The sequence below is a fragment of the Nematolebias whitei genome, chromosome 22 (genome assembly GCF_014905685.2).
Source record: "Nematolebias whitei isolate Nwh7 chromosome 22, NemWhi1, whole genome shotgun sequence".
NCBI classification, from domain to species: Eukaryota; Metazoa; Chordata; class Actinopteri; order Cyprinodontiformes; family Rivulidae; genus Nematolebias; species Nematolebias whitei.
In genome coordinates this window covers 23655044-23671284 of record NC_056519.1, presented here as the reverse complement: position 1 = coordinate 23671284, position 16241 = coordinate 23655044, and the positions used below count along the sequence as shown (strand labels likewise).

At 41.8% G+C, this 16241-nt stretch overlaps 1 protein-coding gene across 1 annotated transcript; it reads left to right on the top strand.

The window, feature by feature from the left end:
• Positions 1 to 7901: 7901 nt before the first annotated feature.
• Positions 7902 to 14717, top strand: LOC119428554 (ZP domain-containing protein). Its single transcript, XM_037696236.1, has 4 exons — positions 7902 to 8104; positions 9813 to 9966; positions 12206 to 12335; positions 14674 to 14717. The coding sequence occupies exons 1-4, from the start codon at positions 7902 to 7904 to the stop codon at positions 14715 to 14717; spliced, it is 531 nt and encodes a 176-aa protein (XP_037552164.1).
• Positions 14718 to 16241: the final 1524 nt, after the last annotated feature.

The window sequence follows — 16241 nt, the reverse complement described above, 5'->3', positions numbered from 1 at the left end:
AAACGTATCATCTTTCATCCAGAAGACTTCTTCAGTCCAAGGAGCCACAACAAACTCTGTCTTAAAAGCACCTTCACATAGTGGTTTAATGGACATAGTGGGTCAATCTGTTTGATGGTGACGAGATGTTTCTGGAGTCCTCCCTCTCCACCGCTGACTCGTCTGAGGCAGCGGTGGCCGAAGTGGTTGAAAACATCAAAGTTCAAGCTCAATAATCCAAACTGTGTTGTTGATTTGGATTGAGCATGAAATTTAATGTTTTAATTTCAGTTTATGTAGAATTACCTAGAATTTGGTATAACTGATGAGGAAACCTTCAGTGGTTTGTTTTGACTGGACTTGAGTTGGGGCCGAGATGCTGTACAGGTAGAGCAGCCGACTTGGGACCAGAAAGTCTCGGTTAAACTCCCAGCCATTCCCACGTCGTGGTGTCTCTGAGCAAGACACCCAATCCCCAAGTGCTCCCCAGGTGCTTACATAGCTGCCCACTGCTCCACCTGGGTGCATCTCAGGTGTGATGGGTTAAATGCAGAGAACTCATTTCATCATTCAAAATTCATTCAAAAATACTAGGCTGTAAGTTGTATCCTGGTAGCCTGAATGAATTGTGCTTTCTATGTTGTTTGATTCAGTGTCTTAATTTTGTGTATTCAGGACCTGGTGGCGTGTCTGAGCTCTCGTACCGCTCCAATGACTCCACCGCTGTGTGGATCCCCAGCATCACTAATCAGCCAGATGTGGCCTACGTTTATGAGCTGTCCCTGGAGAACGGGTCGACCATCGAGAGCAGTCGAGTGTCAAGCGCGGAGCTTCCTCTTTTAGGGCTGGAATCTGGCAAATCTTACATCCTGAATGTATGGGAGGAATGTGACAACCAGTGGGAGTCTGTACCATCTCAGCTGAGTTTTGAAGGAGCCAACTCTTCGTTTGAGATCCAAGTGAGAGCTGTGGAGCCTCCGCAGAACCTGGGTACGTGCACCAGTTTTGAAGGACGTTTTGTTTTGAATCCTTGATTATTAGTTTTGTGTTGTGTCCTCTGTAGAGCTACAGTTTGACCTTAGAGAGGTGGGTCTGACCATGGTGGTGCCCTGGTCTCTGCCTGACCATCTACAAGATGACTCATCAGAATCCAGAACTAAAATAAAGCAGATTTTCAAAGAAAAGGTAAAAAGTTTGTGCTTCTCTAAATAAATATGAATCATTGTCCAGTTTTCTGTGAAGGTTCAGTCATTCGTTCTGTGTTGAAGAATATAAGAAGAGTTTATTTGCTGAGTCATGCAGCGCCATCAGGGTCTAGTAAAGAACTAAACCCACAGGGTCTGAAACTGACTAGCTTCTGATGTTGGGCTTTTGTGACGAAAGATTCTCTGTTCCCAAAGTCTCATTAACCACTGGACAAATTTTATTGAAATTTTCAGAAACTAATCCTTGGATTTAAATCTACAACTGATAATTTTAAAAGGAACTTATTTAAGATGGCCGCCAAAGCCATCCAACTGTTTGGTGTGGTAGTAGCTGAGACAGGTCCCCAACACACGTGACCTGGGCTGGAAAAAGGAGTCAAAATAAGAAATGTTTCAAAATTTAACTAACATTATTTTTCAAATTTCCCCCTCAAATGCTTATTCAATTTTATTAAATGAAATTTGTCCATTTATCAAATGGCCTAGTAACCAGTTAGTTTTGTTTAGGAGTGAGCCCCACATTTTAAAAAAAAAATGCCCAAGATTCATGATGACGCCAAACATTTCAGAAATCTCAGCTGAGATGATAAACTAACAGGATCAGACATAAAAGAACTGTTTCTGAAGACATCACTGTTGGAAAAAGTTAAGAAATATTTTATTTAAAGATTGATAGCTAATTTAGTAACGGAAGAAGCGGATAAAGATGATGTATAGATAGATGGGATCACTAGATGGAGTGTTTATGGAGTTATTTTTACACAGTCTCAATTATGACAAAATAAATTTATTTTGCAGCTTTTTCTTCTTCTTTCAGCTTTTCCCTCTTCAGATGTCGCCACAGCGAGTCATCCTCCATCTCTGTCCTCACTCCATCTACCTCCATGTCCTCTCATCCATATATCTTCTCTTTGTCTTTTTCCTGGCAGCTGCATTCTTAACATCCTTCTACTAATATACCCACTGTCCCTCCTCTGGACATGTCCAAACCACTGTCCCTCCTCTGGATACGTCCAAACCATCTCAGTGTGTCCTCTCTAACTTTATCTCCCAGTTGTTCAACCTGTGCTGTACCTCTGATGATCTCATTCCTAAACTTATCCATCCTTGTCACTCCTAAGGAGAACCTCAACATCTTGATTTCTGTCACTTCCAGTTCTGTCTCCTGTCTTTTTGTCCATGTCTCTGTCTCCAGACCATAAAACATAGCTGGTCTAACCACTGTCTAAACTTTTCCTTTGACCTTTGCTGACACCTTTTTTGTCATAAATCACTCCCGAAACTTTTCTTCATCCACTCCATCCTGTCTGGACGCTCTTTTTCACTTCTTTACCACATTCCCCATTTTCCTGGACAGTGGACTCCAAGTCCTTGAAGTCCTGCACCTTTGTGACCTCTGCTCCTTGTAGCCTCACTGCTCCACCTCCTCCCTCTCGCTCACACACGTACTCTGTCTCACTACGACTGACTTTCTTTCCTCTTCTTTCAAGTAAAAGAAGTAAAAGTTTTTAATTTCACTTTGAACACACAACCAATATTAATTGGAAATTAGATTTCTGAAACGATTGAAAAGCTTATTGCAGGTGTTCAACAGCCTGAAGTTTGGTGCTGCTGAATAATGACCATCGTCTGCATAGAAGTGAATTTTGGCTGCGTGTAGTCCTAGATCTAAAACCTTTGTCTATTTGTCCATAAACTGTTCCTTATCCCACCCGTAACGTCAGATCCGCTAAACATTATTTAATAAAACTTGGTGGACACATGCCTCATCATTATACAGAGTGTTGCAACTATCAATCATCTCAACTTCAAGGTCAAAGTCACAAACCAAGGTCAAAGTTAAATTGAGGTATATGCTTGTGCAAACCATAACTTCTGATCCAACAATTTTCAGTCATCTGAAAATTGTTGGATTGTATACCTGGATTATTGAGCATGGACTCGTTTGGTCATAACTTCTTATCTTCTAAATGTAATTCAATGAAACTTGATGCACATCACTGGATGGAGTGTCACATACACCTTATATCACCCCAGCTCCAAGGTCCTCAAATCATGGTCAAAGTTAAAAGGTCTTGGCTTGTCCCGCCCATAAAGCCTGCTCAAGATAATTTAACAAAACTTCACACACACAGTTTCATGCACTTCCCATAACCCCAGCTTCAAAGTCAAGTTCACAAATCAAAGTCAAATGTTGCACAAGGTCTTTGCTTGTCCGGGTCATTGCTATAGACTGCTGTATAATAATGTGCTGTATGTGGAACTCCTGTTTTAAAAAGTTGGAGAATAAGATCAGAATCCAAATGGATCCTTGGGAGACACCTGTGGTTGTGAGAGGGACTGAGTTATAGTTTACTATGGTCCTGAGTTCTGTTCGATAATTTCTAAATCCATTTAGAACTGTTCTCACTAAATTGTCTTTTTTTTATTAACAAAAGTCGATCTACTTAATGAAATGCTTTGGTAAATTCAACAAATAAAGTTGCACAATGTTTGTCTAATGACTTTTATAGAACTTTGTGTGGTAGTAGCTGAGAGTCATCCAGAAATGACTGTTTCTGCCATTTCAGTGAAACTTGAGTTGTTCTTTGTAAACAAGACACCTGTGTGGGGGCTTTTAGTTGCAGACGCTGTTGAAGGACTTCGACCAGCCAGTCCACATTGAGCTGGACTCTTTCAAACCTGCAGATGAGCCAGGAAAAACCGAGGTTCTTTTTCGGTCCTTTGATGCCACAAGCAAAGAAGACGTTGTGCCGATTGACGATCAGCTCAGTCACATCAGGTCCCTGAATCCCCCTGACATCAGTGTAAGGAACGGCATCTTGTACTGGGAAGGTAAGTCGTAGTTAACAGCTTGCACCAGTGCTGTTTAACATGTAAACAGTTGGTTTTTAGTCTTGCTGGTAGTATTTATTTATTTAGGATGCTTTTGTTTTATCCTCAGGTCCAGACATGTGTGTTTCTGCGCAATCTCAGTGTCCTCGTAGTTCTCTGTGCATAAACACTTTTGGCTCAAACGTGTGTGTTTGCCAACGTGGTTACTATGATGTAAGCTCTTTAATAGATTCTGCTGCAGCGTCACGTCCGCTCTGCAAAGGTACAGTGCAACATTTCTTCCTAATAACTCCACATTAGCATTATGCACGTTTTTCTTTTTCAATGAAGCACAAGTTATACTTACAAAATTGGCAAACATGATTAGTAGTTTATTTTTTTACTTTCTCTTTTTCTGTGGGCTGCTCTCACCTAAATTGGTGATTTTGTATTCTAAATGTCCAGCTAACATATTAAGAGGGTTTGATTTTAAACTTTTATTGAAATAAATCGCATCAAAGAACATCCTTTGTGGCAAACAAGCGGCACGAGAACAGAGAACCTGAGTGATCACATGATCCAGTTGTACTGGTTTACCCTCTGTTTTGCAGTCAAACATTCTGTCAAATCTTCGTACGACACGACTACATGAGCATTTAACTGCTGTGTTCAGTGCATGAAGATTCATTAACCTGAACAAGTTTTTTTTTTACTTAAATTGATCTAAAGCTGTACCATACAGCTTTATTTAAGCATTATAAGCAACCATGGGACCACATTGCTGTACAGTTGGTCAATAAAACACAGCAGCTGTCACAATACGTAATAAAAGCCTAAAAAACTAATCAAGATAGCTTTGTATGCAAACCAAAAACACATTAAAAACATATAATAAAAAATGTAAAAGTCCAGCTCCTCCGGGGGAATCCCAAGACGTTCCCAGGCCAGTCGAGAGATATAGTCCCTCCAGCGTGTCCTGGGTCTTCCTCTGGGTCTCCTACCGGTGGGACTTGTCTGGAACACCTCACCATGGAGGTGTACAGGAGGTATCCTAACCAGATGCCCGAGCCACCTCAACTGGCTCCTCTCGACGTGGAGAAGCAGCGGCTCGGAGTCTCTCCCAGACGACCGAGCTTCTCACACTATCTCTAAGGGAGAGTCCAGACACCCTGCAGAGAAAACTCATTTTGGCCGCTTGTATCCATGATCTTGTTCTTTCAGTCACAACCCAAAGCTCATGACCATAGATTCAATTCAATACAGGTTATTTATATAACGCCAAATCACAACAAAGTTGTCTCAGGGCACTTTACAGGAACATTCACATAAAAGCCAATTAGTAAAGTTCTCTATCTAAGGAATCCAGCAGACAAGTTGAATCTTGGCTTCGTTGCAGTCTCCCATCCTGAGCAAGCACAGTGGCAACAGTGGAAAGGAAAAACTCCCTTTTAAAAGGAAGAAACCTCCAGCAGAACCAGGCTCAGGACAAGTGGCCATCTGCTTTGACCGGCTGGTTGAGAGGACAGGAAGGAGAGACAGAATAACACAGAATGGTAGGTCCAGGTGTATCTGAAGACAAAAGAACACGTTAAAGATAGAAAAAATAATTACAAATACAAAACAGGTTGAGCAGAGTAAGTAAAGACAGTAGCAGAGTGAAAACATGTGGTCAGTTTGTCCTCCAGCAGTCTAAGCCTATAGCAGCATAACTATGTTGTTTTCACTCTGGCAGCAGCATTTTGGATCAACTGAAGACGTTTTAAAGAAGTATTTGGACATCCAGATAATAAACCATTGCAATAGTTCAGTCTAGATGTCACAAATGCATGGACCAGTTTTTCTGCATCATTTTTAGATAAGATGTTTCTCATTTTAATGATATTACGCAGGTGGAAGAAGGCAGTTCTAGTAATGTTCTTAATGTGGGGGATAAAAGACATGTCCTGATCAAAAATAACACCAAGATTTTTAACATTAGAGCTGGAGGACAGATTGTCATCTAAAGAGGGAGAACGACTGAAAAATGAATTCCGAAGGTGCTCTGGTCCAAAAACCAAAACCTCAGTCTTGTCTGTGTTCAACAGGAGAAAATTAAGGATCATCCAGGTTTTTATGTCTTTAAGACATGATTGATGAGGGTAGGAACGTAGATCGACCAGTAAATTGAGAGCTTCACATTTTGACTCGGCTCTCTTCACCATGACAGACCGGTACAGCACTTGCTTCACTGCAGATGCCGCACCCATCCGCCTATCGATCTCTCGCTCCATTTTTCCCTCATTCGTGCACACTCTGCTGCGAACTGCTCCAGCGAAAGCTGTAGATCATGACCTGATGAAGCCAATAGAACCACATCATCTGCAAAAAGTAGAGAAACAATCCTAAGGCCACCAAAACGGATCCCCTCAACAACTTGGTTGCGCCTAGAAATTCTGTCCATAAAAGTTATGAACATAATCAGTGACAAAGGGCAACCTTGGCAGAGTCCAACTCACACTGGGAATGAGCCCGACTTACTGCCAGCAATGCGGACCAAGCTCTGACACCGGTCATACAGGGACCTAACAGCCCGTATCAAAAGGCCTGGTACCCCATACTCCTTGAGTACCTCCCTCAGGGTTCCCTGAGAGACGCAGTAGAACATCTTCTCCAAGTCCACAAAACACATGTAGACTGGTTGGGCACACTCCCATGCACCCTTCACGACCCTGCTGAGGGTGTAGAGCTGGTCCAGTGTTCCACGACCAGGACAAAAACTGCACTGCTCCTCCTGAATCTGAGGTTCGACTATCCAGCGGACCCTCCTTTCCAGAACCCTTGAATAGACCTTACAGGGAGGCTTAAGACCGTGATCCCCCTGTAGTTGGAACATGCTCTACGTTCCTGGTCCTCAGTTTGCCAATCGTGTAAACCAACACAATCCCTCAACATCCAAAGCATTAAGGAACTCCTGGAAGAATCTCATCCACCCTCGGGTCCCTGCCACCGAGAAGCTTTTTAACCACCTCGGTGACCTCAGCACCAGAAATTGGAGAGCCCGACTCAAAGTCCCCCCAGGCTCCACTTCTTCAGTGGAAGACGTGCTGGTTTGAAATTTTATTTTTTTAATAATCCATTCAGAGGACCTGACTTAACTTTGTTAGATCTGCTAAAGCACATTTAAACAGAGCAGTGTTTCTGTAGGAACTGATGAGGTGACTGACATAAAAATTTGTCAGAAAAATGCTGACTCGGCATTCACTCAGAAAATCTAACTCTCGTTTCGAAACAGCCAAAGGTCTTTTCAACCAGTGTCTGGACAAGGTGATGACTGGTGGAATAGCTAAATCTTACCTGGCCGCGCTCTTCGGGGGAAACGTTGAGGTGAAGCTGAACGACGGCCGCTGTTCTGTGAATGAGAGCGAGCTGCTCTTCTACTTCCACATGTCCCGAAAGCCGTCAGAGTGTGGAACAGAGTATCACGTAAGATTAGTTTGTGCCGGTGAAATGTTCTGTTGGAGCAAAGCCACTCTGAATATTGACTCTGTAAAGTATTGCGCTAAATGCTTGTCTGTGCTTTCTAGATGAACAAAACTCACATCTTGCTTCAAAATACTCTGATGGTCAGTCTGACTAAAGAGCACACCATCACTCGACGGGACCTCAAGGTTGTTTGGAAATGTGTGTATCCACGGTATTATGTCCGTAATGCTCAAGTGTTTACCAATATGGAATGGTGAGACACACGTTAAGCTTTAGTATTTCTGTGTAAAATTATAATTACCAGATTTTTAAATTAAAACGCATATTAAAATGTATATTTCTGTATAGAAAAATAAAAAACCAGCTTTGTTTTTGTTCTGTTGCAGGCTCACCTCAATAACCGTGGTGGAGTTTAACTCCTCACTGCAACTGGGCCTGACCATGACTCTGTACAGGGATGAATCCTACACTTCCAGTTACTCTGATCTGGTAGAGCTGGGAATTGAAGACACTCTTTTCTTCCAGGTGGCCCTGCAGACCAACAGCTCCTTTGCCTCAGATGTGCTGCTGCAGGTGGAGTCCTGCTGGGCCACTGAGAGCCCCAACCCAGGAGATGCCATCCAAGCTACTTTCCTTCAAGAGGGGTATTTTTATTATGAACTGATTGTGTTGATAGCATATGGCATCTTGGAAAACTCCTAATTTTTCATGTTCAGTTTAGTTTATTTCCAAAGCACCAAACCACAACAGAAGTCGTTCCAGAGCACTGCACAGAAACATTCACATACATATAAAGTGATTTAATAACATTATTTATCTGCTTTGAGTTTTCACTTCATCAGTCTCCCATCCTAAGCAAGCACAGAGGCAACAGTGGAAAGGAAAAACTCCCTCATGAGGAAGAAACCTCCAGCAGAACCAGGTTCAGGACAAGCGGTCATCTGCTTTGACCAGCTGGGTTTAGAGGACAGGAAGGCGGAACAGATATATGCTTACATAGCTGCCCACTGCTCCACCTGGGTGTATCCCAGGTGTGATGAGTTAAATGCAGAGAACTAATTTCATCACTGTATGGGGACATACAATGATGACAACACATAGCACTTTCAGTGTGTTTTGGGTCAGAATTGGACTTGAGAAGTTTGAAGCAGAGTTGGGCTATATAGAAATGTCCAATCATTGAAGAGCTTATGGAGCTCTGTTCAATAAGTTTAAAAATGGACAAATTATGGTACAACTTAAACCTAACGAGATGTGACCACCCGCCTAAACTGATGGGCCCAGCAAGAGCATTAATCTGAGAAACATCCCAGAAGACCACAGTAACTCTGGAGGAGCTGCAGAGACCAGCTCAGTTGGGAGAATCTGTCCACAAGGCAATTATTAGTTGTGCACTCCACAGATCTGGTCCTCATGGAAGAGTAGAGAAGGAAGCCATGAGTACGGTTTGTCACAAACCATGTAGCGACACATTAAACACATGGCAGAAGCTGCTCTGCCAAGATCAGGCCAATATTGAGCTTTGTGGCCTAAATACGAAATGCTACATGTGGCAGAAAACAAACAGGCAAATCACCCTGAACACACCATCCCCACTTTGAAACAGGGTGGTGGCAGTGTCATGCTGTGGGGATGTTTTCCTTCAACAGAGAGAGAGATGCTGGTCAAAGTACCAGTAGTTGAGAAGATAAATGGAGCTAAATATAGTGTTGGACACTGCAAAAAACTTGAGACTGGAGCAGAATTTCACTTTCCAGCAGAGCAATGACCTGAAGCATCCAACACCAAAATTCATTGGATCAAAGCATATTATGTTAGAATGAACCAGCCAAGACCTAAATCCAACTGAGAATCTGTGGCAACATATGAAAGCTGCTCTTAAGACTCCAATCTGACTGAGCTGCAGCTATTTTGTAAAGTTGATTTGTCGAAACGTTCACTTTAAATGTGCCAAGCTGGTAGAAAACAAACCTCACAAGGTTAGCAGCAGGAATAACGGCAAAAGGCGAGTTAAGTTCCATTTTCCAGATCTTTATATGGAAGAAAGCAAAAAGAAAATGTTCTTTCCACACATGAATTTCACAAATGCAATATGGATTTGATGCTTCACATCCTGCTAAACGCTAGGTGTTCATACAATTAAACATTTTTCATTTCAACTGTCTGGTCATATTCTTATGGCTGATTGGTGTAACGCAACAGACTGCAGTTTGAACATTGTCTGAAGTGTAATTTTTTTTTTTTCATTTTCAAACTCTGTAAAGATTATACAGGTGCAGTAAGGTGACACTAACAGCATCATGTGCTTGAATGTGCTTCAATTTATTTGCTGTGGGTTGTCTTCTTCTAAAGCTGCCCTCTTGATGACACGTTCCGCTGGCTCTCTGTTAATGGTGAAGCACAGAGAAGCAGGTTTTCCGTCCAGATGTTCCACATGCCATTAGGGTTACCCCTGTATTTCCACTGCTTGACCAACATCTGTGGGCATGATGAAGTCTGCACAAAGGTAAATCTGGGCTGTTCACCTGGGAACATGCTTATCTTAACAAGATCTTGATTGGGCTGTCAGAAATCACCAATTATGTTCAAAATGAATAATCAACCTTGAAGTGAAGTTCTGTCAAATAGTGTACATATGGCACAAAATACTGAGAGCCAAGGGTCTTTGTCCAAGCTACGCTAATTGAAACGAGTTATTGTCCCTCATATAGGAGCAAAAAGGGGTTATTGGAAAAATGTCTTAAGTTCATTTTTAATAATCCAGGTAAAAAAAATCCAACAAAGTTCAGTCAGGTCCTCTGGACGGTTTCTTTGATATTTCATCCTTCATCCAAAGGACTTCATCAGTCCGCGGAGCCACAACAAACACAGTCCCACAAGCAGCACATACACATAGTGGACCAACCAGTTTGCTGGTGATAAGATAGTTTCTGTGGTCTGCCCTCTCCCCCGTCGACTCCTCTGAGGCAGCCTTAGCCAAAGTGGTTCAAAACATCAAAGTTCATGCTCAATAATCCAGGTAAAAAAAAATCCTTGGAGGGTGGGTGTGCTGCTTTTGGGACTCAGTTTGTTGTGGCTCCTCGGTCTGATGAAGTCCTTTGGATGAAGGATGAAACATCTCAACAACAATCTTGCCAAACTACACATGTGTGTGTGTCTTATCTCACTCAGCCTTATAACCTGATTCTCACTCACTGCTGTTTGAATTGAGAAAGCTCCTCGGATGAGGAGCGAAACGTCTTCTGTTACAAATAAAGTCCAGTTGTTTTTGTATTGAACACTTTTTGAATTCATCATGTCCCGGATGACTGAGAATCTTCACCAGCATATCTCGACAGCAACAAAAAAGAAACTGTCCAGATGACCTGACTGAACTTTGATGATTTTTTTTTTTTTTTTTTTAACCTGGATTATTGAGAATGAACTTTGAATGCACTTTGAAAAGTTCTGTTCTGTTGAGATCTTAACATGAAGAGGTTTCTCATCGTTAACTGGTGGAACTCGGGCAAAGAGTCTCCGCCCCCTTTCAGAGCAGGTTAGGTTTTCAGCATCAGTTACCATAGCAGGGTTCCCAGGGAAAACCTGGAGAATGACTTTCACATTTTCCAGACAGGGAAAACTCAGGGAATTTGAGACAAACATCAAAACTCGGAATTTGACCACTGATCTGTTTATTAAAAGATCTGAGGTTTTCTACATGTGCATGAAGAGGGCTGGCATCAGAGGAGGGGGCGTGCCAAAGACGCCATCTTAGCACCAACGTAACTGGTTTGTTTCACTTTTAGAGTAAGCTGTTTGAGGGAAGAATCAGTTTTGTGTTGTTTCCTTGACTGATGAAGCCTTCTGGATGGAAGGTGAAACGTTTCAGTAAAAAAAAGAAACTGTCCAGATGACCTGACTGAAAATTGTTGGACACGTGCATGTATTAATGCTCGTATTCTCATCGAGTCCATGATCTGCTTCTACAGGGAGCCGATCTGTAACTCTTTCATAATGTTAAAATACTTATTGCTACATTAGATTTTTTTAGACTCCACCTAAAATAAGTTCTGAGTGTTTGGTGAGACTGGTGCATCTTTAGGATTTACTCAGAGAATTTAGTTCTCATGAAATCCTGGGAACTCTGCCTGGTAACAGACCCTAAATGAACCTTAAGTTACCTCAGTTTGGCTGTTTTTGGTCACTGGTATCGGATTAATATTTTATTTGTCCCTGAGAAAAATTTTAAATGTCAATTATTTTGTGCTACTCTGTATTCTGTTTTTCTTCTTCTGGCCTTTCTGTTCTCTTAACATCCATCCCATACAATCATATTTTACCACAATAGACTGATTCACTTTTGACTTAAAGCGACATTTTGGCCTTTTGAAGTCGGTTTTATGCAAAGGTTATGAACAAATCTCATAAAGCTGTTTCAGAATGGAGAGACTACTTTGGAAGTGGCTCCATTCAGAACTAGCCATTAGCTCATCAGTGCTAACAGACTTGAACTTTGTTTTCCAAACTGAGGGTGGTTATTGATAACCTTATAAACCTTAAATATTGCTAATTCATTCTGTAATTATGGTGTAAAATTAGTATGCATTTCAAATATGCAAGATGAGGTTTGAACAGGTTAGTAATACAGCTGCTTAAATATGCACTGGCACCCTTTAAAAAAATTACAAAGCAGTATAGTAATATGTTTGTAACTATTGATCTGTTTTTTCAATAAAAATTAATGGTTCACCCTCATGTTAAAGCAGAACTGCAGCAGCCAGCGGCGCCTCAAAAGGTTGGTCAGCCAGATGGACGGAAAAGAGAAACAAGCAGCTGTGGTGTCAGCTGGCCCGCTGACCGTCAGCACGAGGGTGAAGTCGATCCATCCCGATTCCTGTGAGTTCATGACAACTGAGCATCTTCCCAGCCTGACATGCTTCAGATTCAACGTTTTACACAAACTGCAGGAATGGCAAATTTTAAGCTATCGCTGAATCCGACTTTAATTCTTCTAACTAGAGAAACTGCATTTCCTGCGAAAATGCAGTGTCAAAAAAAAAAGTTTCAAAAAGTTGAAATGAGTTTGCCAAAAAAGGTCAAATTAGCATAAAACAGCTAAATAGTAGCTGAAATAGCAGTAAAAGCTAAAACTTGCAGAAATAAGCTGAAATTAGCAGAAAGAAGTTGGAAGAAAAACTAAAATGTATTTGGCAGAGAATCTAAAAGGATCACAAAACAGCTGAAAATAGCTGAAAATAATGACATTTGCACAAGGAAGCTGAAAGAAGCTGAACCAGAACAAAACGTGAAAGGAGCAGTAAAAGGTTGTAAACGGATCCAAAGATATAAAGGATGTAAAATGAGCTAAATTCTTCATTTTCTATTAACATAAATGGCAGAAAAGGCTAAACGGTGTCAAAAGCTAAAATTGCATCGATTTCAGGGTTGTCTGGAAAAAGCTGAACATTTTGATATATCAATCCATCTCCCACATGTTCCCAAGTCAGTTCGCAGGGGCAGCAGCTTGAGCAGGAAGGCCCAGACATACAGGTCCTTCTCAAAAAAATTAGCATATTGTGATAAAGGTCATTATTTTCCATAATGTAATGATAAAAATGAAACTTTCATATATTTCAGATTCATTGCACACCAACTGAAATATTTCAGGTCTTTAATTGTTTTAATACTGATGATTATGGCATACAGCTCATGAAAACCCAAAATGCCTGTCCCAAAAAATTAGCATATTTCATCCCACCAATGAAAGACAAGTGTTTTTAATACAAAAAACGCCAACCTTCAAATAATCATGTTCAGTTATGCACTCAATACTTGGTCGGGAATCCTTTTGCATGAATGACTGCTTCAATGCGGCGTGGCATGGAGGCAATCAGCCTGTGGCACTGCTGAGGTGTTATGGAGGCCCAGGATGCTTCGATAGCGGCCTTAAGCTCATCCAGAGTGTTGGGTCTTGCGTCTCTCAACTTTCTCTTCACAATATCCCACAGGTTCTCTATGGGGTTCAGGTCAGGAGAGTTGGCAGGCCAATTGAGCACAGTAATACCATGGTCAATAAACCATTTACCAGTGGTTTTGGCACTGAGCAGGTGCCAGGTCGTGCTGAAAAATGAAATCTTCATCTCCATAAAGCTTTTCAGCAGATGGAAGCATGAAGTGCTCCAAAATCTCCTGATAGCTAGCTGCATTGACCCTGCCCTTGATAAAACACAGTGGACCAATACCAGCAGCTGACATGGCACCCCAGACCATCACTGACTGTGGGTGCTTCACACTGGACTTCTGGCATTTTGGCATTTCCTTCTCCCCAGTCTAAATCATCATGGGCAAATCCAGAGTGGAATAAGGTCCAGCCCCTCTCAAGGAGATTGGTTCCAGAGCCCATGCTGTGCAATGAGGTGAGCCCAACTATATGTAGTCGGTTCCTCTCAACCTCATGCACAATCTCAGGCTCCTTCCCTTACAGAGAGTTATGTTCCATGTCCCAAGAGCCAGATTTGGTAAGCCAGGGTCAGAGCGCCAAGGTCTCCGCCTTCGGCTACTGCCCATAGCATCATGTTCCCGACTTTTGTGGCCCCTCCTGCAGGTGGTAGGCCCACAGGAAGGCAAACCCATGTTGCTCATTCGAGCTGAGCCTGACCAGGCCCCATGGGTAGAAACCCAGTCACCAGGCACTCGCCGACAAGCGTAGTGTGGCCCCGGTAACCCATGTCTGGGCAAGGGTCACGGAGTTTCTTGATATACATTGTCCATTAAAAGTCTTTGGAATCAATCTTTTTCTGGCCCATCACCTAGGACCAATCTCCCTTGGGGACCCTACCAGGGGTGAATGTAATTGCCCCCGACAGCATAGCTCCTAGGATCATTCAGGCACACAAACTTCTCCACCACGATAAGGTGGCAATTCAAGGAGGAGCATTTTGATATCTGATTTGTTGAAACAGCATCAAAATTGTGGAACTAGAAAGATGCCAAAAAATGTATGAAAGAAAAATGGATCATAATACTGTGAATGCTTCATAAACATTCATACTATTAGTACATTTCTACTAGTCCAAAATTAGGCAATATCTACTTCTTTCACTAATAATCTCTAATACAATCTGACGGGCTTTTGTTTGTTTTTGTTTTCCAGGGACGGAGCACACAAGCACGGTTGTGATTGCAGCTTTGTCTGTAAGCTTTTTGGGCATAACTGTCCTATCTTTGTGTGCAGTTGAGGCAGTACTGAAGTACTACAATCAGCTACGGCTGGAATAAACTGTGGAACAGCATCTGTGAGTGTGTCATGTCTGCAACAAACCGGGCTCTACTATAGATCAATAGAGAAGAACATTCTTACATGCTAATTTAAGTTTTGAACATTTTCACTTAAGATCACAGTTAGCAGATTAATGCAACGTAAATTTTTTTTATTCCATTATATATATATATATATATATATATATATATATATATATATATATAAATAAAAATGTATGCAGACCCTTTCCAAAAAAATTAAATATCATGGAAAAATTGTGTAACTTCAATAATTCCATTCAAAAAGTTAATCTTTAATAGATTAAATTGTGGGCCCTTAATCTATAAACAATTAAGTATTTTTGTTTATTTTTACATGATTTGGGCTTCCAGCTCATGAAACCCACGAAAACAGGATTTTAAAAAAAATTAGAATACTTTGAAGACATCAGTGAAAATAAATTAGGATCACAACAAATCAATCAAAATATGATACTTTCAAAACAATTATGTCAATCTTCAATACTTGGTTGGGAATCTCTTTGTCTTAATCTCTGCCTCGATGTGACGTGACATTGAGACAATCATCCTGTGGCATTGACTGGGAGTTATGGAAGACCAGATTTCCTTGATGCTGTCAGCTCTTCTTCTTTGTTGTTGGGTCTGGTGCCCCTCCCTCACTTTCCTCTTGAGAATTCTCCACAGATTCTCAATGGGGTTTAGGTCCAGCGAGTTGGCTGGCCAGTCAAGCACTGTGGACATCAAACCAGGTTTTGGTGCTTCTGGCAGCATGGGCAGGGACCAGGTCCTGCTGGAAGATGAAATCTGCATCTCCATACAGATCCTCAGCAGAAGGAATCATGAAGTCCTCTAAAACATTCTGGTAGACTGTTGCGGTGAACTTGGATTTAAGAAAGCAGAGTTTACCAACACCTGCACGGACATTGCACCTCAAATCATGACTGACTGTGGATATTTCACACTGGACCTCAACCAGTATGGGCTCTGTTCCTCACCCTTCTTCCTCCAAACCCTTGAACCTTGATTCCAAATGAAAGGCACACTTTACTTTCATCGGAAAAGAGGACAGAGGAATCCAACAGTTGTAGTCCATCTCCCGGATGCGTCTGAATGTGGTGGTTTTTGAAGCTGTGACTCCCGCCTCATTCCACTCTTTCTGGATCTCTGCCAGATTCTGGAATCTTCTCTGTTTGATAATCCGCTGAAGCCCACGGTCATCTCTTTTGCTGGTGCATCTTCTCCTGCCACATTTTGTCCTTCCACTAGACTTTCCACTGATATGCTTGGACACAGCACTCTATGAACAGCCAGCCTCCTTAGCTATGAACTTTTGTGGCTCACCCATCCTATGAAGGGGATCAATGATGGTCTTCTGACCAGTTGTTATGTCTGCAGTCTTCCCCATATTGAACCGAACAGAGACAATTGAACCAAACTGAAGCAATTTAATGACACCTGAGGAAACCTGTGCAGGTGCTTTGAGTCTAGTAGATGATCAGTGTGTCACTCAGTTTAAAACAT

Bases quoted from the DNA above. Each gene is read 5' to 3' on its own strand.
- LOC119428554 (XM_037696236.1), top strand. From the start codon at position 7,902: ATGACTCTGTACAGGGATGAATCCTACACTTCCAGTTACTCTGATCTG. The intron at 8,105-9,812 runs GTATTTTTATTA...CTTCTTCTAAAG, and splicing joins GCTACTTTCCTTCAAGAGGG to CTGCCCTCTTGATGACACGT. The intron at 12,336-14,673 runs GTGAGTTCATGA...CTTTGTGTGCAG, and splicing joins GTCGATCCATCCCGATTCCT to TTGAGGCAGTACTGAAGTAC.